This window comes from Bufo bufo, chromosome 8 (genome assembly GCF_905171765.1).
Source record: "Bufo bufo chromosome 8, aBufBuf1.1, whole genome shotgun sequence".
Lineage (NCBI taxonomy): Eukaryota > Metazoa > Chordata > Amphibia > Anura > Bufonidae > Bufo > Bufo bufo.
In genome coordinates, this window is record NC_053396.1 from 17,647,010 (window position 1) to 17,666,164 (window position 19,155).

Below are 19,155 nucleotides of genomic sequence, written 5' to 3' on the forward strand. Positions count from 1 at the left end.
AGAGAAGAGTATGGAGAAGGAAAGGAACTGCTCATGATCCTAAGCATACCAGCTCATCAGTGAAGCATGGTGGTGGTAGTGTCATGGTGTGGGCATGTATGGCTGCCAATGGAACTGCTTCTCTTGTATTTATTGATGATGTGACTGCTGACAAAAGCAGCAGGATGAATTCTAAAGTGTTTCGGGCAATATTATCTGCTCCTATTCAGCCAAATGCTTCAGAACTCATTGGACGGCGCTTCACAGTGCAGATGGACAATGACCCAAAGCATACTGCAAAAGCAACCAAAGAGTTTTATAAGGGAAAGAAGTGGAATGTTCTGCAATGGCCGAGTCAATCCCCGGACCTGAATCCGATTGAGCAGTTCACTTGCTGAAGACAAAACTGAAGGGAAAATGCCCCAAGAACAAGCAGGAACTGAAGACAGTTGCAGTAGAGGCCTGGCAGAGCATCACCAGGGATGAGACCCAGCGTCTGGTGATGTCTATGCGTTCCAGACTTCAGGCTGTAATTGACTGCAAAGGATTAAAAAGTGAAAGTTTGATTTATGATTATTATTCTGTCCCATTACTTTTGGCCCCTTAACAAGTGGGAGGCACAGATGCAAACTGCTGTAATTCCTGCACCGTTCACCTGATTTGGATGTAAATCCCCTCAAATTACAGCTGACAGTCTGCAGGTAAAGCACGTCTTGTTCATTTCATTTCAAATCCATTGTGGTGGTGTATAGAGCCAAAAATGTTACAATTGCGTCCATGTCCCAATATTTATGGACCTGACTCTATATGTACATTTTTTTACCATGGGAACCTATGGGTGACATATGCCATTGTATGATTATACATCTAAAGCAGATTTGTAATATGGACCTGTGCACGAGGCCGTAGAGTTACCATTTGCAGAGATCCACTTACCAACATCTCCTTGATTCTTGGGGAACGTCTTCAAATTTTCTTTCTCTCTTTTTATAGCCTTTTCTTCACTATTGATGGGGACTGATTCTGCATCTCCAGTGCTAAACCCTAAGAGAAAATCCTAGACGTTACCTGCTAGAATTTCTTCTAAAGTAAGCAGATAGGTCACGAGAGAAGGCCGCGGCACTACTGTGATCGCCGCTGCCTTCTCAAACAGCTGATCGGCGGGGGTCCCGGGTGTCGGACCCCAACTAATCAGATACTGATGACCTTATCCTCTATCCTGTGCATAGGGATTAAGTTGCTGTAATCGGATAACACCTTTAGGCTCCATTCACACGTCCGCAATTCTGTTCCGCATTTTGCAGAACGGAATTGCGGACCCATTGATTTCTACTGCGCCACACTATGTGCTGTCCGGATCCGGAAATGCGGATCCGCACTTCTGGGTCCGCAATTCCGTTCCCCCAAAAAATAGAACATGTCCTATTCCTGTCCACAATTGCGGACAAGATTAGCATTTTCTTTTATAGTGCCAGCGATGTGCGGACCGCAAAATGCGGAACACACATTGCCGTTGTCCGTGTTTTGCAGATCCGCAAAACACATACGGATGTGTGAATGGACCCTTAACAAGCTATCAGCAGCAGGGGTGGGACAAGCTCTCTTGGTGCCCAAGGCAGGGGTTTCTGGATGCCATCCCTCCATATTTCACCGCCAATCCCTAGTACTCGTATTTCTAACACATACTCCCCATTTTCAACCTCCCCATATCAAGCATGATCAGCTTTGCCAAGGCCCTGAAGGAGTTAAAATGATAAGGTCTGAAGTGATTTCTTGGGATATAAAATAAATACAGACACAATACTCATTCCTTCACTTCGCCAGTTCATCAAGAGCCAGCGTGCCGTGACAAATGGACCTTTTGTCTAATGCACCTCCCAAGAAAATAAGACTATGAAATATAGGCCCTTCAACATATTTCTACATCTCAACCAGGCTCCGGATCATAGATCTGCACTTCTTGACAATTAAAGAGGATGAAACGGTTCCAAAAGAAAATGAAATTGCCGGACTCAAGGGTGAAGTAACGTGAGGACATTCTTACCTTTGTGACAGCGGGCTGGAGGACCAAAGGTCACTTTGCAAATTTTCCTTTTCATGGGAGGTTTGCCATGGGGTTCTGGTTTCTGATGAGGTTTTGTTGAATTCCTCTTGGAAAGATCTTGGCGTCTTTTTTGTTCCTGGATCTTTTCTTTGAGTTTTTCAAGTTTGCTTTTGGGTGATTTACTCTTCAGGTGTTCAAGCTTCTCCACGTAGAGGTCAACCTTCGTAGAAGGCGAGGAGGTGATGTTCTCTTGGGACAAACTTGGCCTAATATACGTTCCAGAAGGTGGAAAGGTCTCAGCTGGATAGGGATTGACTACTTCTTCCATCTCGTCTTCTGCAATGTTTGTTTGGAGACCCAGACTGGAAGGCTCAAGGACATGGTCTACATACTCTTCTGTGGAACCTCTTAAAGCCATCACTTGGCCGTAACTGAAATTTTCCTGGCTTGACTTCGCCAACACATTTTCACCCACATTGTATCGATGAAAACTATCTACAGATGGTTTATCTTCTTGCAGAAATGGTGTAGGCCTTGTTCTACTCGAGAGATCCCAAGGTATATCCATCTTGGATAAAAAATTGGCTTCACTATATAAAATTTAAGAATCAAGAACAGGGTCAGGTTGGGTTAGACACCACGAATGGGCTGCAGATTTATATTAGCCCATATTCCCTAATGATAGAAGCTTTTTTGTCTCCCCCAAAAAGTGGCTAGCAACGACATGGTGCTTGGCACCACTTGACGGCAGTGACATCTATATGGAAAACGCACTGGCATTGAATCTGGTGGCCATACATCTTAGACACTGCAAACCGGGCGCTCTTTTAGCTGACAGCTGTTCTTCCAAACACAAAAACGCTGATGATGCTAGATGATGATGCTGATGTTAGACACCTCTGACAAGGCTTAGCTCTGGGGAAAAAAGGAGGTCAGGACATCCCCTGATGGTCGACTGCTTCCACCAAAATCAGGGTTTGGATGACCTTTGTGGTCACCTCTAGTCCCAATATTACAGCCAAGCTTGTCCTGTGGTGTGGCCACTTTGCCGTTCTCACCTGTGCAGCGTGAAGGTCTCGTCAGGTTTCCTCTGATAGATCTCCTGTCTCTCTGGATGGGAAGAATCATCGACGGTTGAAGGACAGGAATCCAGACCTGGACAATGAACATGTCTGAGTGTGAGCCATGTCTTGCAGCCCCCCCTTAGCTGTCTGACAGCTGCATTTCATCTTGTGCCCATATCTCGGAGCAGGCCTCGGCTTGCCCGCTTACACAATGTGGCAGCAAATCTATTTCTGAGTTATCTAAGACTAAACAATTCTTGGCCCGCCGCCTCAGTAAATAACATTCCCTTTACACTCGGATAACTCAGCGGCTGTGGTACCTGAAATTTCCAATACCTGCAACCCCAAGAGCTATACGCTTTAAAGGGGTTGTCTCACTTCAGCAAATAGCCTTTAATATGTAGAGGAAGTTAATACAAGGCACTTACTAATGTATTGTGATTGTCCATATTGTTTCCTTTGCTGGCTTAATTGATTTTTCCATCACATTATACACTGCTCGTTTCCATGGTTATGACCACCCTGCAATCCATCAGTGGTGGTCGTGCTTGCACACTATAGGAAAAAATATCGGCCTCTCTGGTGGAAGGGATTGTGGGAGCTCTCATAGGCTGGTGCAAGCATGACCACCACTGATGGATTGCAGGGTGGTCTTAACCATGAAAACGAGCAGTGCATAATGTGATGGAAAAATGAATCCAGCCAGCAAAGGAAGCAATATGGACAATCACAATACATTAGTAAGTGGCTTTTATTAACTTCCTCTACATAACAAATGCTATTTGCTGAAGTGAGACAATCCCTTTAAGGGGTTAAGATTCCCTATTTGCCATAAATGTCTATGATGGGAAACCCTTTGTGATGCTGGTGGTCCGTACCGGCCGGTGACTCCTCCGGCGACCATGGGCACCCGAGTACTCACCATCTCTGCAGCTCTAATGGCTTATTCCTTTATAGTGTGCACGGCTCTTAAAGGGCCAGCATATGGGCTAATATGTCCCCAGCCAATGGCAGCAGTCCCTAGGGCCATTACTCAATGGGAAGGTGCCTGAGCAAAGGTTCCCGGCTTGTCCAGTCTTGTTCTTTCTTCCCGTGCCTCTCCTGACCTCGGCTAGCCTTAGGCCACACTTTCGCCTGTCCCATTGCTGCCAGGTCTCTTGACCTTCCCGGGTCAGCAGCCTCCAAATGGAGACTACTCCTAGAGGTAGCGACCTGTTGGCCCCTGAAATGAAGGCCAGGTCCGATTATGGGAGTGAAAAGGTGAAAACCAGGCCCCTCAGGAGTTCCCAGTGGCACAGTGGCTCCACACCCGCTGCGTTACACCCCTTTAAGATTTTGCAGCCAGTGACTTACCAGAAAAGGAATTATTTTCAAGCTGTAACCTCCGGCGTGCCTTCTGAGCCCGTCTACGACGTTGATTCTGCACATCAACCTTGTTCTCTATTCTCTGTAACTAAAACAAAAATGCATCCATAATTATGATGTTCAAACAGAGAGAATTTTAAGGGTACGTCCACATGGGAGTGTTTTGGGGGCAGAGCCGCAGTAAAATCCACACTCAATCCGTGGCAAAATCTGCCTGCGGATTGAGCTGAACATTTGCAGTGGATTTCCCCTTCTTGCAAAAGGTGAATTTAAAATCTGCTCTGGAGGTCAAAGTTCAGTGCGGATTCATAGTGATATTTTCCGCAGCCAACAGATGAGATATTTTTTTTTTGTTGTAAAATGTAAATACTTGAGCTGTGGCCCCAGTAAAATAATAGCCCCCATTGGCACCCCCAGGATTAATAATGCCCCAGTATTGTCTCCCAGTATTAATAATGATCCATTAGGGGCTCCCAGTATTAATACAGTACCCATTAGTGGCCCCCAGTATTATTAAGGCCCCCTGAGTGCCCCCACTAAATTCACCACCCCAACCCTAAAGGATACCTCCAGTGATGATTGCTGCTAAGTCCCCTGCCGAAAGTTTAAGGGTACGTCCAGACACAGCTGAAAACCATACAATGGGTCATCTTCTCCTGCAAGCATTGGACTACTTTTGGGCATGTCTTCCGCCATCACTGTTGGGAGCCCCCACAGCGGCGGTCACTTGCAACCAAGCACTTCTCAGCGGAGGACCACTGGCGTTGCAATGAAAATGAGCAATTGCATACAGACTATCTCCCCATCCCACAGAGGGGCCACTACACAGTCAGTCAGGATTGATTGGGGACCCAATTTCAAAAGGGGTTGTCCAATTTATAAAAGCCATGCAAAGAGCGTCTCTTGCTCTGGAGGACCTGCCCTGCCCCTACAGTTATGTTTGGTAGGGAACATTGCAGCCCTGTACTCCACCAGCACCACTGTCTCTACCTACTTGCATGATCCACCCTAATTGGCGGCCCTCAACTTGGCGACGGTCCCTAACTTGTGCAGGGGCCTACTAAACCCAAGAGCCAAGTCAAAATCAAGCCAGAGAGATACCTTAGAGTCAAGACCAGATGGAGTCAGTGGCAGGAGATAAAGTCAGAGGAATAAACGGCAGCCTGGCGTCCCTGCTCCCTGATCAGCCCGATCAGCCCCACTGTCAGCAGAGCTGGTTGCTGCTGCAACTGAGTGACAGCGCGGCCACCGTGAGGCAGGTAAGTACACGATACCTACAGTACACAGACAACCCATTGATTTGAATGGGTATTGTGCAATGCATCATTTCTCCTGTGGTGGCGCTGCAGGGAAAATTAACACTTGCTGCCAGTTTTACTAACATGTTAGAGCGGATCACGGGGGGTCCTGGCGGTGGGGATGGGGGGGGGGCACTTTGTGATCAACTTATTGTAAAGGGATCTTTTAACAAGCAGGAACTGTGCAAAACGAAGAAGCCCTTTATATTAAATAAAACTGACTGAATCTTATGTAAATTTCACTTACCACATTTTTAGCTTCTAAAAGGCTGTCCCACGCACGAGATACATCTAAAACAAGTAAAAAAAAAAAAAATCATTCTGCAATACAACATTCAGAAAAAGTGCAGCAATATACAAGAAAAATCACAAATTGTGCAAAGTTTGGCCTATAAACTACAAAACACAGCTGGATCTGAAGGAAGCTGTGCTGCGGTTCCCTGACGGTGGCCGTGGAACAGCAGCCGGATCAGTACACTTGAATGGAGCTGTGCTGTGGTTCCCTGACGGTGGCCGTGGAACAGCAGCCAGATCAGTACACTTGAATGGAGCTGTGCTGCGGTTCCCTAGCGGTGGCCGTGGAACAGCAGCCAGATCAGTACACTTGAATGGAGCTGTACTGTGGTTGCCTGATGGTGGCCGTGAAGCAGCAGCCAGATCAGTACACTTGAATGGAGCTGTACTGTGGTTGCCTGATGGTGGCCGTGAAGCAGCAGCTGGATCAGTACACTTGAATGGAGCTGTACTGTGGTTCCCTGACGGTGGCCGTGGAACAGCAGCCGGATCAGTACACTTGAATGGAGCTGTGCTGTGGTTCCCTGACGGTGGCCGTGGAACAGCAGCCAGATCAGTACACTTGAATGGAGCTGTGCTGCGGTTCCCTGATGGTGGCCGTGAAGCAGCAGCCGGATCAGTACACTTGAATGGAGCTGTGCTGTGGTTCCCTGACGGTGGCCGTGGAACAGCAGCCGGATCAGTACACTTGAATGGAGCTGTGCTGTGGTTCCCTGACGGTGGCCGTGGAACAGCAGCCAGATCAGTACACTTGAATGGAGCTGTGCTGCGGTTCCCTGACGGTGGCCGTGAAGCAGCAACTGGATCAGTACACTTGAATGGAGCTGTGCTGCGGTTCCCTGACGGTGGCCGTGAAGCAGCAACTGGATCAGTACACTTGAATGGAGCTGTGCTGCGGTTCCCTGACGGTGCCCGTGAAGCAGCAACTGGATCAGTACACTTGAATGGAGCTGTGCTGCGGTTCCGACGGTGGCTGTGGAACAGCAGCTGGATCAGTACACTTGAATGGAGCTGTGCTGTGGTTCCCTGATGGTGGCTGTGAAGCAGCAGCCGGATCAGTACACTTGATTGGAGCTGTGCTGTGGTTCCCTTGAATGGAGCTGTGCTGTGAAGCAGCAGCTGGATCAGTACACTTGAATGGAGCTGTGCTGCGGTTCCTTGACGGTGGCCGTGGAACAGCAGCTGGATCAGTACACTTGAATGGAGCTGTGCTGTGAAGCAGCAGCTGGATCAGTACACTTGAATGGAGCTGTGCTGCGGTTCCCTGATGGTGGCCGTGGAACAGCAGCTGGATCAGTACACTTAAATGGAGCTGTGCTGTGGGTCCCTAACAGTGGTCAGGATCGGGGAATACACTTGAGTAGCACTGTGCTTCTGTCACCTGATGGTTGCATACCAGCTCAAATCCGTATTAACCCTCCATCTCCCAGGCCTTGCAGGCTAATGCCCGCCATGACTTCTTGCACTCACCTTGCACATGGCTGAGCGGCTCCAGGGCAGTCCCGTCCCAGTCCTCCTTTGAAGACATGATCCTGGAGAAGACAGACAAAGCGTTGCTGACTACTGCGCTGTTAACGTCTAATCCCCTACCGTTTGGAGGTGCGTGCGCGTGTTTGGGCGGGGATTGTCCCCTCGGTTACAGACATTTGACGAGTCGCCAACTTTCTCACAAAGTGTTCAGTGAAATATGATTCTGCCACCGCTCAGGATACTCCACACACCCACGCCAGCTATTGTCTCCTGTTATCAGCCACGTCAGGCTGTGGAGAAGGAGGGATGTCTGCTGGAAAGTCCAGAAATGCCTATCCCCCCCCCCATCACACACATGCATGCTCAGCTTGGTCAGGCATGCATGTGTCCTGAATGGGGAGGGAAGAGAAAGCCGCTGTCAAGACACCGCTAGAGGGCGTAAAAGTGGAGTGAAAACTACTCTACTTCAGGCGCATGGACTGTCGGAGGTGCGCCTGATTTATGACAAGGGGTGAGCCTCCTCAAAAATTTGGTGCTTTCTCCGCCAGCGCAGGGGGAAACAAAGACTGGCGTAAAACACTGGTCTTTGTAAATGCCCCCCCCCCCCCCCCCCGTTCTTCTATGACAGCACATGTATATACTGATTTTAAAGGGGTTTTCTGGGTCTTCCGTATTGATGGCGTATCCTCAGGATAGGTCATAAATATCTGATTGGTGGGGGTCCGCCACAGTCTCTTCCTAGGTCAGTGACCTTCAAGTGAATGGGGCAGAGCTGCAATACCAAGCACAGCCACCATACCATGGAAAGCGCTGTGCTTGGTAAGCTGTGAGGAGGCCGCGGTGCCTCCTTAAAGGGGTTGTCCTGCAATATATATTGATGGCCTACTCCTCAGGATAGCTCATCAACATCAGATCCACCGAGGTCCGATACCCGGCACCCCCCCCCTGTATGAAGAGGAGGCGGCGCTCCATGTCAGTGCAGTGCAATGACGAGCACTCGCTCCATTCTTACCGCTACAGGAGACGACGGGCAGTGTAATGAACAGGAAGCAGCTCTCACATGGAACGCCGCCTCCTCTTCAAACAGCTGAGCGGCGGGTGCCGGACCCCCACCGATTAGATACTGATGACCTATCCTGCTGCACAACCCCTTTAAAGGGGTTTTCTGAGACGTTTCTCCTGAAGACATATCCTCCTCATAGGTCATGAGTATCTGATCACCGGGGGTCCGACACCTGGGCCCCCGCCGCAGCTTCCCCACAGCCATGTGACGTCACGTTCATCAGTCATATTAAAGTGAATGGGGCATGGCTGCAATACCAAACACGGCCACTATACAATGGGTGGCGCTGTGCTTGGTGAGCAGAGAGAAGGCTGCGGCGCCACTGCGAACCGGAAAACCCCTTTAATGCGTTGTTATATTTCCATAGACCGTGGGTCAGTGGAAAACCCACGGACACAGGCACTACTTCGGTCCATGTAATCCACAGACAGGACACGGGGGCCACCCTCGGTCGGTCTGTATTTCACGGGTCATTGCTCGGAGACCTTTTAGAAGTCCTCTCTTCAGCACTGCACGTGGAAAAGAGATGACACATGGACCAAACACGGACATTGTATATAATCATGGAGGTAAGTAGTGTCCCTATAATGTATATAGTGTATACACTCCGCAGGACAGAACAAGGTAAGTGTCGCTATAGTGTATATACTGTATACACCTCGCAGGACAAAACAAGGTAAGTGTCCCTATAATGTATATACTGTATACACCTCGCAGGACAAAACAAGGTAAGTGTCCCTATAATGTATATACTGTATACACCCCGCAGGACAGAACAAGGTAAGTGTCCCTATAATGTATATACTGTATACACCCCGCAGGACAGAACAAGGTAAGTGTCCCTATAATGTATATACTGTATACACCCCGCAGGACAGAACAAGGTAAGTGTCCCTATAATGTATATACTGTATACACTCCGCAGGACAGAACAAGGTAAGTGTCCCTATAGTGTATATACTGTATACACCTCGCAGGACAAAACAAGGTAAGTGTCCCTATAATGTATATACTGTATACACCTCGCAGGACAAAACAAGGTAAGTGTCCCTATAATGTATATACTGTATACACCCCGCAGGACAGAACAAGGTAAGTGTCCCCAATGTATATACTGTATACACTCCGCAGGACAGAACAAGGTAAGTGTCCCTATAGTGTATATACTGTATACACCCCGCAGGACAGAACAAGGTAAGTGTCCCTATAGTGTATATAGTGTATACACCCCGCAGGACAGAACAAGGTAAGTGTCCCTATAATGTATATACTGTATACACCCCGCAGGACAGAACAAGGTAAGTGTCCCTATAGTGTATATACTGTATACACCCCGCAGGACAGAACAAGGTACGTGTCCCTATAGTGTATATACTGTATACACCCCGCAGGACAGAACAAGGTAAGTGTCCCCAATGTATATACTGTATACACCCCGCAGGACAGAACAAGGTAAGTGTCCCTATAGTGTATATACTGTATACACCCCGCAGGACAGAACAAGGTACGTGTCCCTATAGTGTATATAGTGTATACACCCCGCAGGACAGAACAAGGTAAGTGTCCCTATAGTGTATATACTGTATACACCCCGCAGGACAGAACAAGGTAAGTGTCCCTATAGTGTATATACTGTATACACCCCGCAGGACAGAACAAGGTAAGTGTCCCTATAGTGTATATACTGTATACACCCCGCAGGACAGAACAAGGTAAGTGTCCCTATAATGTATATACTGTATACACCTCGCAGGACAAAACAAGGTAAGTGTCCCTATAATGTATATACTGTATACACCCCGCAGGACAGAACAAGGTAAGTGTCCCTATAGTGTATATACTGTATACACCCCGCAGGATACGAGGTAAGTGTCCCTATAGTGTATATACTGTATACACCCCGCAGGATACGAGGTAAGTGTCCCTATAGTGTATATACTGTATACACCCCGCAGGATACAAGGTAAGTGTCCCTAGTGTATGTACTAATGTAATGGGATGAAGGTAAGTCCAGCCATAGACAGTGCACACCTCTGCTCCATACTCCGGGCGGCTACCTACTGTACGTACACTCACCTGCGGCTCGAGCTGCCGGATCTCACCCCCCACACCGGGCACAATGAGATGGGGACACTGGGGACTGGGTGGGCGGGGCAGACAGGTGGGGTGGGCGGGGCAGACAGTTACCACGGGCGGGGCTTGTCCTCTGGCGGCAGGTGAGGCGGGAGTGAGCGGGGTGGGGGCGGGGCGCACTGACTGAGGCCCCCCCCCCCCCCCATGTCCTCCGCCTCCTGAGACCTCTCTGTATGTCAGTGCAGTCTGCTAAAACTACAACTCCCAGCATGCTGGTCTGAAAACTGTGGTAAAACTATAACTCCCAGCAGGCTGCCAGTCAGTAATCTGCCACATGTAGTGAAACAACATCTCCCAGCATGTTGTGTCATTCAGTGGTTTGCAACCTGTGGTAAAACTACAACTCTCAGCATGCTGTGTCGTTCAGTGCTTTGTAATCTGTGGTAAAACTACAACTCCCAGCATGCTATGTCATTCAGTGGTCTGTAATCTGTGGTAAAACTACAATTCCCAGCATGCTGTCAGTTTCTGGTCTGGAAACTGGTAAATCTACAACTCCCAGCATGCTGTGGCAGTAAATGGTCTGCAATCTGTAATGGAACAACTCCCAGCATGCTGTTTCTGTTAGTGGTTTGCAACCTATAGTATAACAAGAAATCCCAGTGGGCCGTGTCATGAATGGTGGGGGTTGTAGTCTCCCCACAGCTTGAGCTCCTAGATTTCTGAGGAGGAGTCCGATGTCATGTCTACACAAGACCAGCAGGTGGCGCTGCTATACCACTGCGCCATAGACCGACCGCGGCCGAGGAGGCTCCTGGCCTGAGCCTGTGGAGGTCATTACATGGTGCAGCCATGTTCCCGGGTCACTGCATGTGTCATACATGTCAGCGAGGCTAGCACCAGATGATCATCGTCACCACAGGTATTTAGCTTCGGATAGCAGTAATCTGCTCGTTATTGGCCATTGCTCCACTTTGCCTCCATGGTCCCCTGTGCTGCCCCAGTGTGATTACTGTCTATTTGCTCTTCAAGAGCATCTGTCAGCAGTTTTGTACCTCTGACACTGGCTGACCTGTTCCATGTGCGCTTGGCAGCTGAAGGCATCTGTGTTGGTCCCATGTTCATATGCGCCCGCATTGCTGAGAAAAATTATGTTTTAATATATGCAAATGAGCCTCTAGGAGCAACGGGGGCGTTACCATTACACCTAGAGGCTCTGCTCTCTCTGCTAGTGCTGCACCCTCTGTAATTGGATTGACAGGACCAGGTGTGACGACGTATTCACTGCCTGTCAATCAAAGTGCAGAGGGCGCAGCAGTTCCAGAGAGAGAAGAGCCTCTAGGTGTAATGGCGACGCCCCCGTTGCTCCTAGAGGCTCATTTGCATATATTAAAACATCTCTTTTCTCAGTAATGCGGACACATAGGAACATGGGACCAACACAGATGACTTCAGCTGCCAAGCGCACATGTAACAGGTCAGCCAGTGTCATAGGTACAAAACTGACAGATGCCCTTTTAATACGCCTTTACGTCATCTTAGTCAAACACTACATGCTTATGCTTGCTGTCAGTGAGTGGAAACGTTCATCTAGAAGTTGAGACAGTTTGGTTGCAGTGATTTTTACACAAATGTTGATGAAAATCACAATGAGAAAACTTCACGCTAAGGCTGCATTCAGACCGTAAGTGTTTTGCAGTCTGAAATTTGCGGAGCCGCAAACCACGGAAACTGGCCGTGGGAACGCCCACAGCAAGCCCTATATAGAAATGCCCGTTCTTGATTGCGGACAAGAATAGGACACGCTCTATGTTGTTGTTTTTTCGGAGCCACGGAACAGCGGATGCGTACAGTACACGGTGTGCTGTCCGCATCTTTTGCTGCCCCATTGAAATGAATGGGTCCGCATCCGTTCCGCCAAATGGCGAAACGGATGCGGACCCAGAAATGCGGTCGTCTGAATGGACCCTAAGATTTTGGGCGCGCGGGTTTCAGCGTGGATTCGGTGCCAGAAACTGGGCTGAATCTGCACTGAAATCGCCTTCCATTGTTTTCAATGGGAGGCCGCACCACAGTTCATGCGGCCGAGGGTCAAGGTGAGATTTTCGCATGGTTTAGTTTGCAGTGTGTGAACACGACCTTACAATTATCGGATCTGCGCCCGACCGATCAGTCGTTTATGACCCTTCTCGGGTGCAGAGGTTCTTGATCCGACTTCATAGGTAACATGGCTGCAGTGCCATTGAAAATGCATGGTCTGCGCCTACGTTTTTTTGCCCCGTGCCGTCCTTGCCATTCATGGGCGGCCTCAGTCTTGGTAGTTTGCCTGTTGTGGTATCAACAAGGAACAGAATGCAAGAAGCAGTTTCCACTCCTGGGAAATAAACAGATCATTAGGCTGCAAATACCATGTGCATAATATGGGCTCCAGCCATCTGAGCAGATTACCGCGGGCGGAAAAAGACAGCTCTCCGTCAGTGCCAGATCCTCGGAGAACGCCGCACTCGCATAGTGGGTGTGTAATGGACGGTCATTATGGCGACCAGCTAATATGCAGAGTAACCGCCGCGTGCAGCGGACGGGCTGGTAGGTGGTCACCGCTATCTGGAGCCACAGCTGCTGGAGGGGCCATTGAGAAGGATCCGTAACGATCGAGGTGGTCCCTCAGATGGGTTCAAGTCTGAGGAATTAGGGAGCCAGGCTAGTACTTAGTGTTATGCTCTTCCAACCAATGTGTGACATGTTGCATTGTCTTGATAGAAGATCCCCTCCACCCCAGGGAAGACAATCAGCACGTAGGGGCGTACGTGATCTGCAAGGATGGATTCAGACCCAAATCAGTGGAGAGTGCCTTCTACATGGGTGATATATACCCATCCACCGAGCCAGCTCACCACACCTGATATACCTACCGAGCCAGCTCACCACACCTGATATACCTACCGAGCCATCTCACCACACCTTATATACCTACTGAGCCAGCTCACCACACCTTATATACCTACCGAGCCAGCTCAGCACACCTTATATACCTACCGAGCCAGCTCACCACACCTTATATACCTACCGAGCCAGCTCGGCACACCTTATATACCTACCGAGCCAGCTCACCACACCTTATATACCCACCGAGCCAGCTCACCACACCTTATATACCCACCGAGCCAGCTCGGCACACCTTATATACCTACCGAGCCAGCTCACCACACCTTATATACCTACCGAGCCAGCTCACCACACCTTATATACCTACCGAGCCAGCTCAGCACACCTTATATACCTACCGAGCCAGCTCACCACACCTTATATACCCACCGAGCCAGCTCGGCACACCTTATATACCTACCGAGCCAGCTCACCACACCTTATATACCTACCGAGCCAGCTCACCACACCTTATATACCTACCGAGCCAGCTCACCACACCTGATATACCTACCGAGCCAGCTCACCACACCTGATATACCTACCGAGCCAGCTCACCACACCTGATATACCTACCGAGTCAGCTCACCACACCTGATATACCTACCGAGCCAGCTCACCACACCTGATATACCTACCGAGCCAGCTCACCACACCTTATATACCTACCGAGCCAGCTCACCACACCTTATATACCTACCGAGCCAGCTCAGCACACCTTATATACCCACCGAGCCAGCTCGGCACACCTTATATACCTACCGAGCCAGCTCACCACACCTTATATACCTACCGAGCCAGCTCAGAACACCTTATATACCTACCGAGCCAGCTCACCACACCTGATATACCTACCGAGCCAGCTCACCACACCTGATATACCTACCGAGCCAGCTCACCACACCTGATATACCTACCGAGTCAGCTCACCACACCTGATATACCTACCGAGCCAGCTCACCACACCTGATATACCTACCGAGCCAGCTCAGCACACCTGATATACCTTTTTGCTGCGGTTATCTTCCTATCACAGCTCAGGAGCCAGTTGAAGCATGTGCGTCCACCTGGACCGAGAAATAATAAAAAGAACGCGCAGCAGGTGGCGCTATACAGATTTATTTTAGTGAATAACTATAATTTTTAAATCCATGCAATAACAAAAGTCTTCAGATCCAGGTGCTGGTTTGAAAAGTGCAGAATATTTTTCATGGGATAACCCCTTTAATCAGCAGGCTCAACTCCACCAGGCAGATTAATAGGAGTGATCCTGCTGTCACCTCTGCTGATGAGCAATGTAATAATAATCATACTGGAGCGTCTTTCTCATAACTCTGCCTTGTGTTGTTCCTCTGTTATTCCTCCTGAATATTTATTAATAAATTGACAACTGGGAGGGACCATTCCCCTTGTCAAAGCGGCGTGTTCTCATACTGTCACCAAAAAAATAATAAGAGTAAATGCACGGGGAAGCAAAATGTATAGAAAGCAATACTTTATTAACAATTCATCAAAACTATATATATATATATAATATATATATATATATATATATATATATATAATAAGTAAAAAAAAAAGCAGGCGGGCATAACCAGCAAATCTTCTGTGAGTGGGAACGGTGGGGCCCAAAACTGGACGCTGACCAGCCAGCTAATATAAAGCCTGGGATTTCGGATCTTAATGCCTCGGCGTTTATAATAGGGTGAGAATGATAAGACTGACCCGGATACAATGTGCAGTCGCTGCCTCCACCTGCAGTCTTTCCTGTTATCATACTAATTATTGTTTTTCATTTTTCAGCCAGAGCTGTCGCCTGTAACCCGTCCTGACAGAATGACCTCTGCACGGCTCCTGTCTCCTAATCCTCCATCCAAAGGTAAGGTCATTAGTGACATACTGTACTGCTGGGTTATAGGGGTACTCCTACTGGCACCCCTCCGACCTCACCGCCATGCTGTGGCCAGAGGAGACCGGAAGCCATGCTGGATGTGCACCTGTTTGTTGCTCCGACCATGCCGGACAGGGTCGGCAGCGGGTGGGGGTGGTGGTGAGGGCCGCTCTAGCGATAGGTGCGCTACCATTTTCTGTCTGATTTACATGAGGACCACCCTTTCTGTAAGTGCCACTGGAAGTTTCGGAATATAGCGGCTATCTAAATGGACCTTCCTGAGTGCAGGACCCTCTATGATGCCTCTATACGCAAACACACTATAGAATTTAAAGGGGTTCTCCACAATTTTTATACTGATGGCCTATCCTCAATAATGAGCGGTCCCCATCGATCATCTGTATGAAGAAGGCACGGCCCTTACCGAAACTCTGGTGAGCGCCACGGCCTTCTCTCAGCTTACCAAGCACAGCGCCATCCGTTATATAGTGGCTGTGCTTGGTATTGCAGCTCAGGCCTATTGACTGGCCATGTGACCAATGAATGTGACGTCACTGGTCTAGGAAGAGGCCTTAGTGCTTATGGAGCGCCACCGGGTCATACATTTACCCTAATCATTTCTACAGCTCTTGTGGTTCATGGAAAGTTGTCAAAGCCCGTGATCATGGGAAATGTGTGACTGATGCTCGACTGTGTAAATGCCCCGTGGCTGTTCCGGTTAGCGGTCAAATGCTACTTCAGATCCACATAAAGCTGCAAATTGTGTGTCTTATTACACCGCCTTAAAGCCCCACTTGGCATAGGCCTAAAGCAGTGATTAAGAGATTTCAGGGATTCCTAGCGTCCAGTCGCAGGGTGGGGGTACGTTGGCTCTGTGAGCAAATGATTTTGATTTCTGAGCCCAATATGAAGTGGGAGGTCCGTGCGATGAAAGTACCAGACCGCAGAGCGCCCTCTAGTGGACCCAATCCGAACCCACTCCTTGTCCACTTTTTCCTGGACACACTTTGTCTTGCTGTAGCTCAAAAATGATACTAGTTTGGAGGACAAATTCTGAAAAATCACTTTTGGAGCATATTTGAGCATGCTATAGGCTGCTATCATCGTAACGGATAACTGACTGGGCCCTGCAGTGGACCAGTAGGGCCCCGTACACATCATTGCGTGCTGTATTATGGCTCCGCACAATTTTACTAGCTCAGTGCCCCGGAATCCGGGCGCGCTCACTCCGCTTGCAGATGCGGACCACAATCCGCAACGTATGGCCAAAGATAGAACACGGTTCTATCTTTTTGCGGCGGCGCGGACTAGAAGCGCTTCCGATCCGGGCCTCCGCATTGCATAAAGATAGGCGCAGTCGTACGATCGTCAGCATGGCGGATGGCGGTATACGGTCCTCAATACAGGCACTGAGCTCTAAGCTTGTAAGAAGCCATAATATGGCCATGGACAAGGACTAGGATACCCGTAAACCACCCATTAGTGTATATATTATATACACACATACATATATATTGAGCTCCTTGTTATGTTCACTATTTTTGGGGGTAAATTGGGGCTTTAGAACTGATTCCAAAAATTGCTATGAAAGTAAATAAGCAAAAAAGCTATGCATTTGATTAATTATATTATTATAATAATAATAATAATAATAATATATCATTTTTCATATTTTTATTTTGGCGTTGGTATATTTTTATTGACCACTCCATAGCCGGAGTGGCATTAGGGGCTTGTGCCCGTGGCCATTCGCAAAACACAGATACCGGCCGCGTGCGTTCACATTTTGCGGATCGCTACGTCCTGCCCTTTGTTAGAACTGCCTATTCTAGGGACACGCGGAACGGACGCGCGCGCCTTTTGCGGCCCCATTGAAATGAATGGGTCCGCAAAAACAAAAAAAAGGCGGATCGGATCCGGACCAAAACTACGGTCGTGGGCATGAGCCCTGTGGCGTGCATAGAGAATAACCGACCCCTCAGCGCACGGACTGAGCACACATTTTCGAAGGCGCAGTCCATAGCAGCGCGGGGGCTCCGTAGATTTATAACGTGTCGCCGATCGCCTACAAGGATCTCCAGAACTAGATCTTGTGATGATATCAAAAGATTGTGTTAATTTACTCTATGTCTGGGGCTCGTCTAACTTGTCCTTCATTTCCTTCAGCTTGAAAGGGGTTAACCCTGTCGGTCAGAGTTTACAATGCCCTGACAAGGAAGTGATTCGCAGAGTCTCTTGACACTTGGAAGCCGACTCTTTCCTCCTCCTGCCGCTGAGTCTGCGAGAACACAAGACGTTGCCGATCCACCACCCGGCTCACGACAAGGCGTCGGGAAGCGATTTGGATATTTGCAGCCCAAGGTTTACCATTTGTATCCCGGCCAGCGGTGCCCGCAGCGACGAGAGCCGCTCTCCAGCCAGGAGGGGGTTAATCTCTGGGCAGCTGTTGCTGCTTCCTCCTTGGACCAATTCACAGAAAGCAGCCTGCCGCATCCAGACATAAGAAGAGAAATGGAGAAAAGGGGGAGGGCAGGGTGAAGGAGGAAAAACGAGAACTACCCCTCCTCGTATTCCCCTGACAATACCAGCATTGGATGACATCACATGGAGGGGGAGTGATTTGTGGGCACTGTGGACTTTATGTGTGAACATACATCACTTCCTAGTGTTATAGAAGGGGGCACCCTGGCCGCTCAGCCTGCCTCTGCCTTCACAGCCCCTCTGGATGTCGCACACCGCTGCCTCCATCGTATGACCTGCGCCAATACATGGCTTTCCTACCCAACAATGGACTGCACCATCCTCCAGCCAGGAGAGTGTATTCAAGGTACGTAGCGGACGGACGCATGCACTGTATACATTGCACAGGGATCCACAGTGAACGGGGAGGGAGGGAGGGAGAAGAGGGGCTGGGTGTATAATTGGAAGGGAGGAGAGGAGCAAGACTTCACATATAGCTGCGGGCACGTCGTCGGGCACATTCATAGGTGCAGAATTGGATTTACCGAACCGCCGTCAGCCTGGAACCGGTGCTGAGGATATAGCGGTGGTGTACGTGGAGCGCGTAAGCACAAGTGATACCTCCGACAGCGGTCACCTGTCCGTTTCCTCATACGTCCAATTTATATTTTTGGATTAAAGGTTGTGGTGTTGGCAGCATGGTAGGGGGAAGGTATTTTGTTATGCACAGGAAGGGAGAAGGTTTTTGCGCAACAGATTTCCTGTGGAAAAGCAAACTGCGACAATACCATATTTTATAATATAAAATATATACCGTATAATAGATATATCGTATAACATATATATATACGGTATATTACATATACCGTAAAAATATATACTGTGTAATATACATATAACATATACCGTATAATTAGAGATGATCGAATTTCTTATTTTGATGAATTACGTTATGGATTCCGTTACCACGGACCATAACGCAATTCCATGACTGAATGCTTAACGGAATGTCTTTAGAGGCATTCCGTCATACTAGAAGTCTATCGGCTGAATAACGGATCCGTCCCGTTTCCGTTATGCAGGGGAGTCCTCTCCGGGACGGATCCGTTTTGCAGCCCATAGACTTCTATTATGACGGAATGCCTCTAAAGACATTCCGTTAAGAATTCAGTCATGGAATTGCGTTATGGTCCATGGTAACGGAATCCATAACGCAATTCACCTTTTAC

General features: G+C 48.7%; 2 protein-coding genes across 3 annotated transcripts in view; one reads left to right on the top strand and one right to left on the bottom strand.

The window, feature by feature from the left end:
* The window catches only part of CCDC187 (coiled-coil domain containing 187), a 61,962-nt gene extending 51,252 nt beyond the window's left edge, over nucleotides 1-10,710 (bottom strand). Inside the window, exons 1-7 of the mRNA XM_040404781.1 lie at nucleotides 10,654-10,710; nucleotides 7,515-7,576; nucleotides 5,998-6,041; nucleotides 4,441-4,540; nucleotides 3,082-3,178; nucleotides 2,024-2,613; nucleotides 916-1,023 (exon numbers count right to left, since the gene is read on the bottom strand). Of these exons, the coding sequence (XP_040260715.1) occupies nucleotides 916-1,023; nucleotides 2,024-2,613; nucleotides 3,082-3,178; nucleotides 4,441-4,540; nucleotides 5,998-6,041; nucleotides 7,515-7,572 (997 nt within the window). The 5' untranslated portion in view covers nucleotides 7,573-7,576; nucleotides 10,654-10,710. The remainder of the gene's footprint in view (nucleotides 1-915; nucleotides 1,024-2,023; nucleotides 2,614-3,081; nucleotides 3,179-4,440; nucleotides 4,541-5,997; nucleotides 6,042-7,514; nucleotides 7,577-10,653) is intronic.
* A 743-nt stretch (nucleotides 10,711-11,453) lies between these two features.
* GPSM1 (G protein signaling modulator 1) overlaps nucleotides 11,454-19,155 on the top strand; it is a 174,323-nt gene continuing 166,621 nt past the window's right edge. The window contains exons 1-3 of one of the 2 annotated variants that reach the window (XM_040404836.1): nucleotides 11,454-11,572; nucleotides 15,379-15,454; nucleotides 17,633-18,293. In XM_040404836.1, the coding sequence (XP_040260770.1) occupies nucleotides 18,235-18,293 (59 nt within the window). In that variant the 5' untranslated portion in view covers nucleotides 11,454-11,572; nucleotides 15,379-15,454; nucleotides 17,633-18,234. The remainder of the gene's footprint in view (nucleotides 11,573-15,378; nucleotides 15,455-17,632; nucleotides 18,294-19,155) is intronic. The other variant, XM_040404837.1, reaches the window with a different exon arrangement.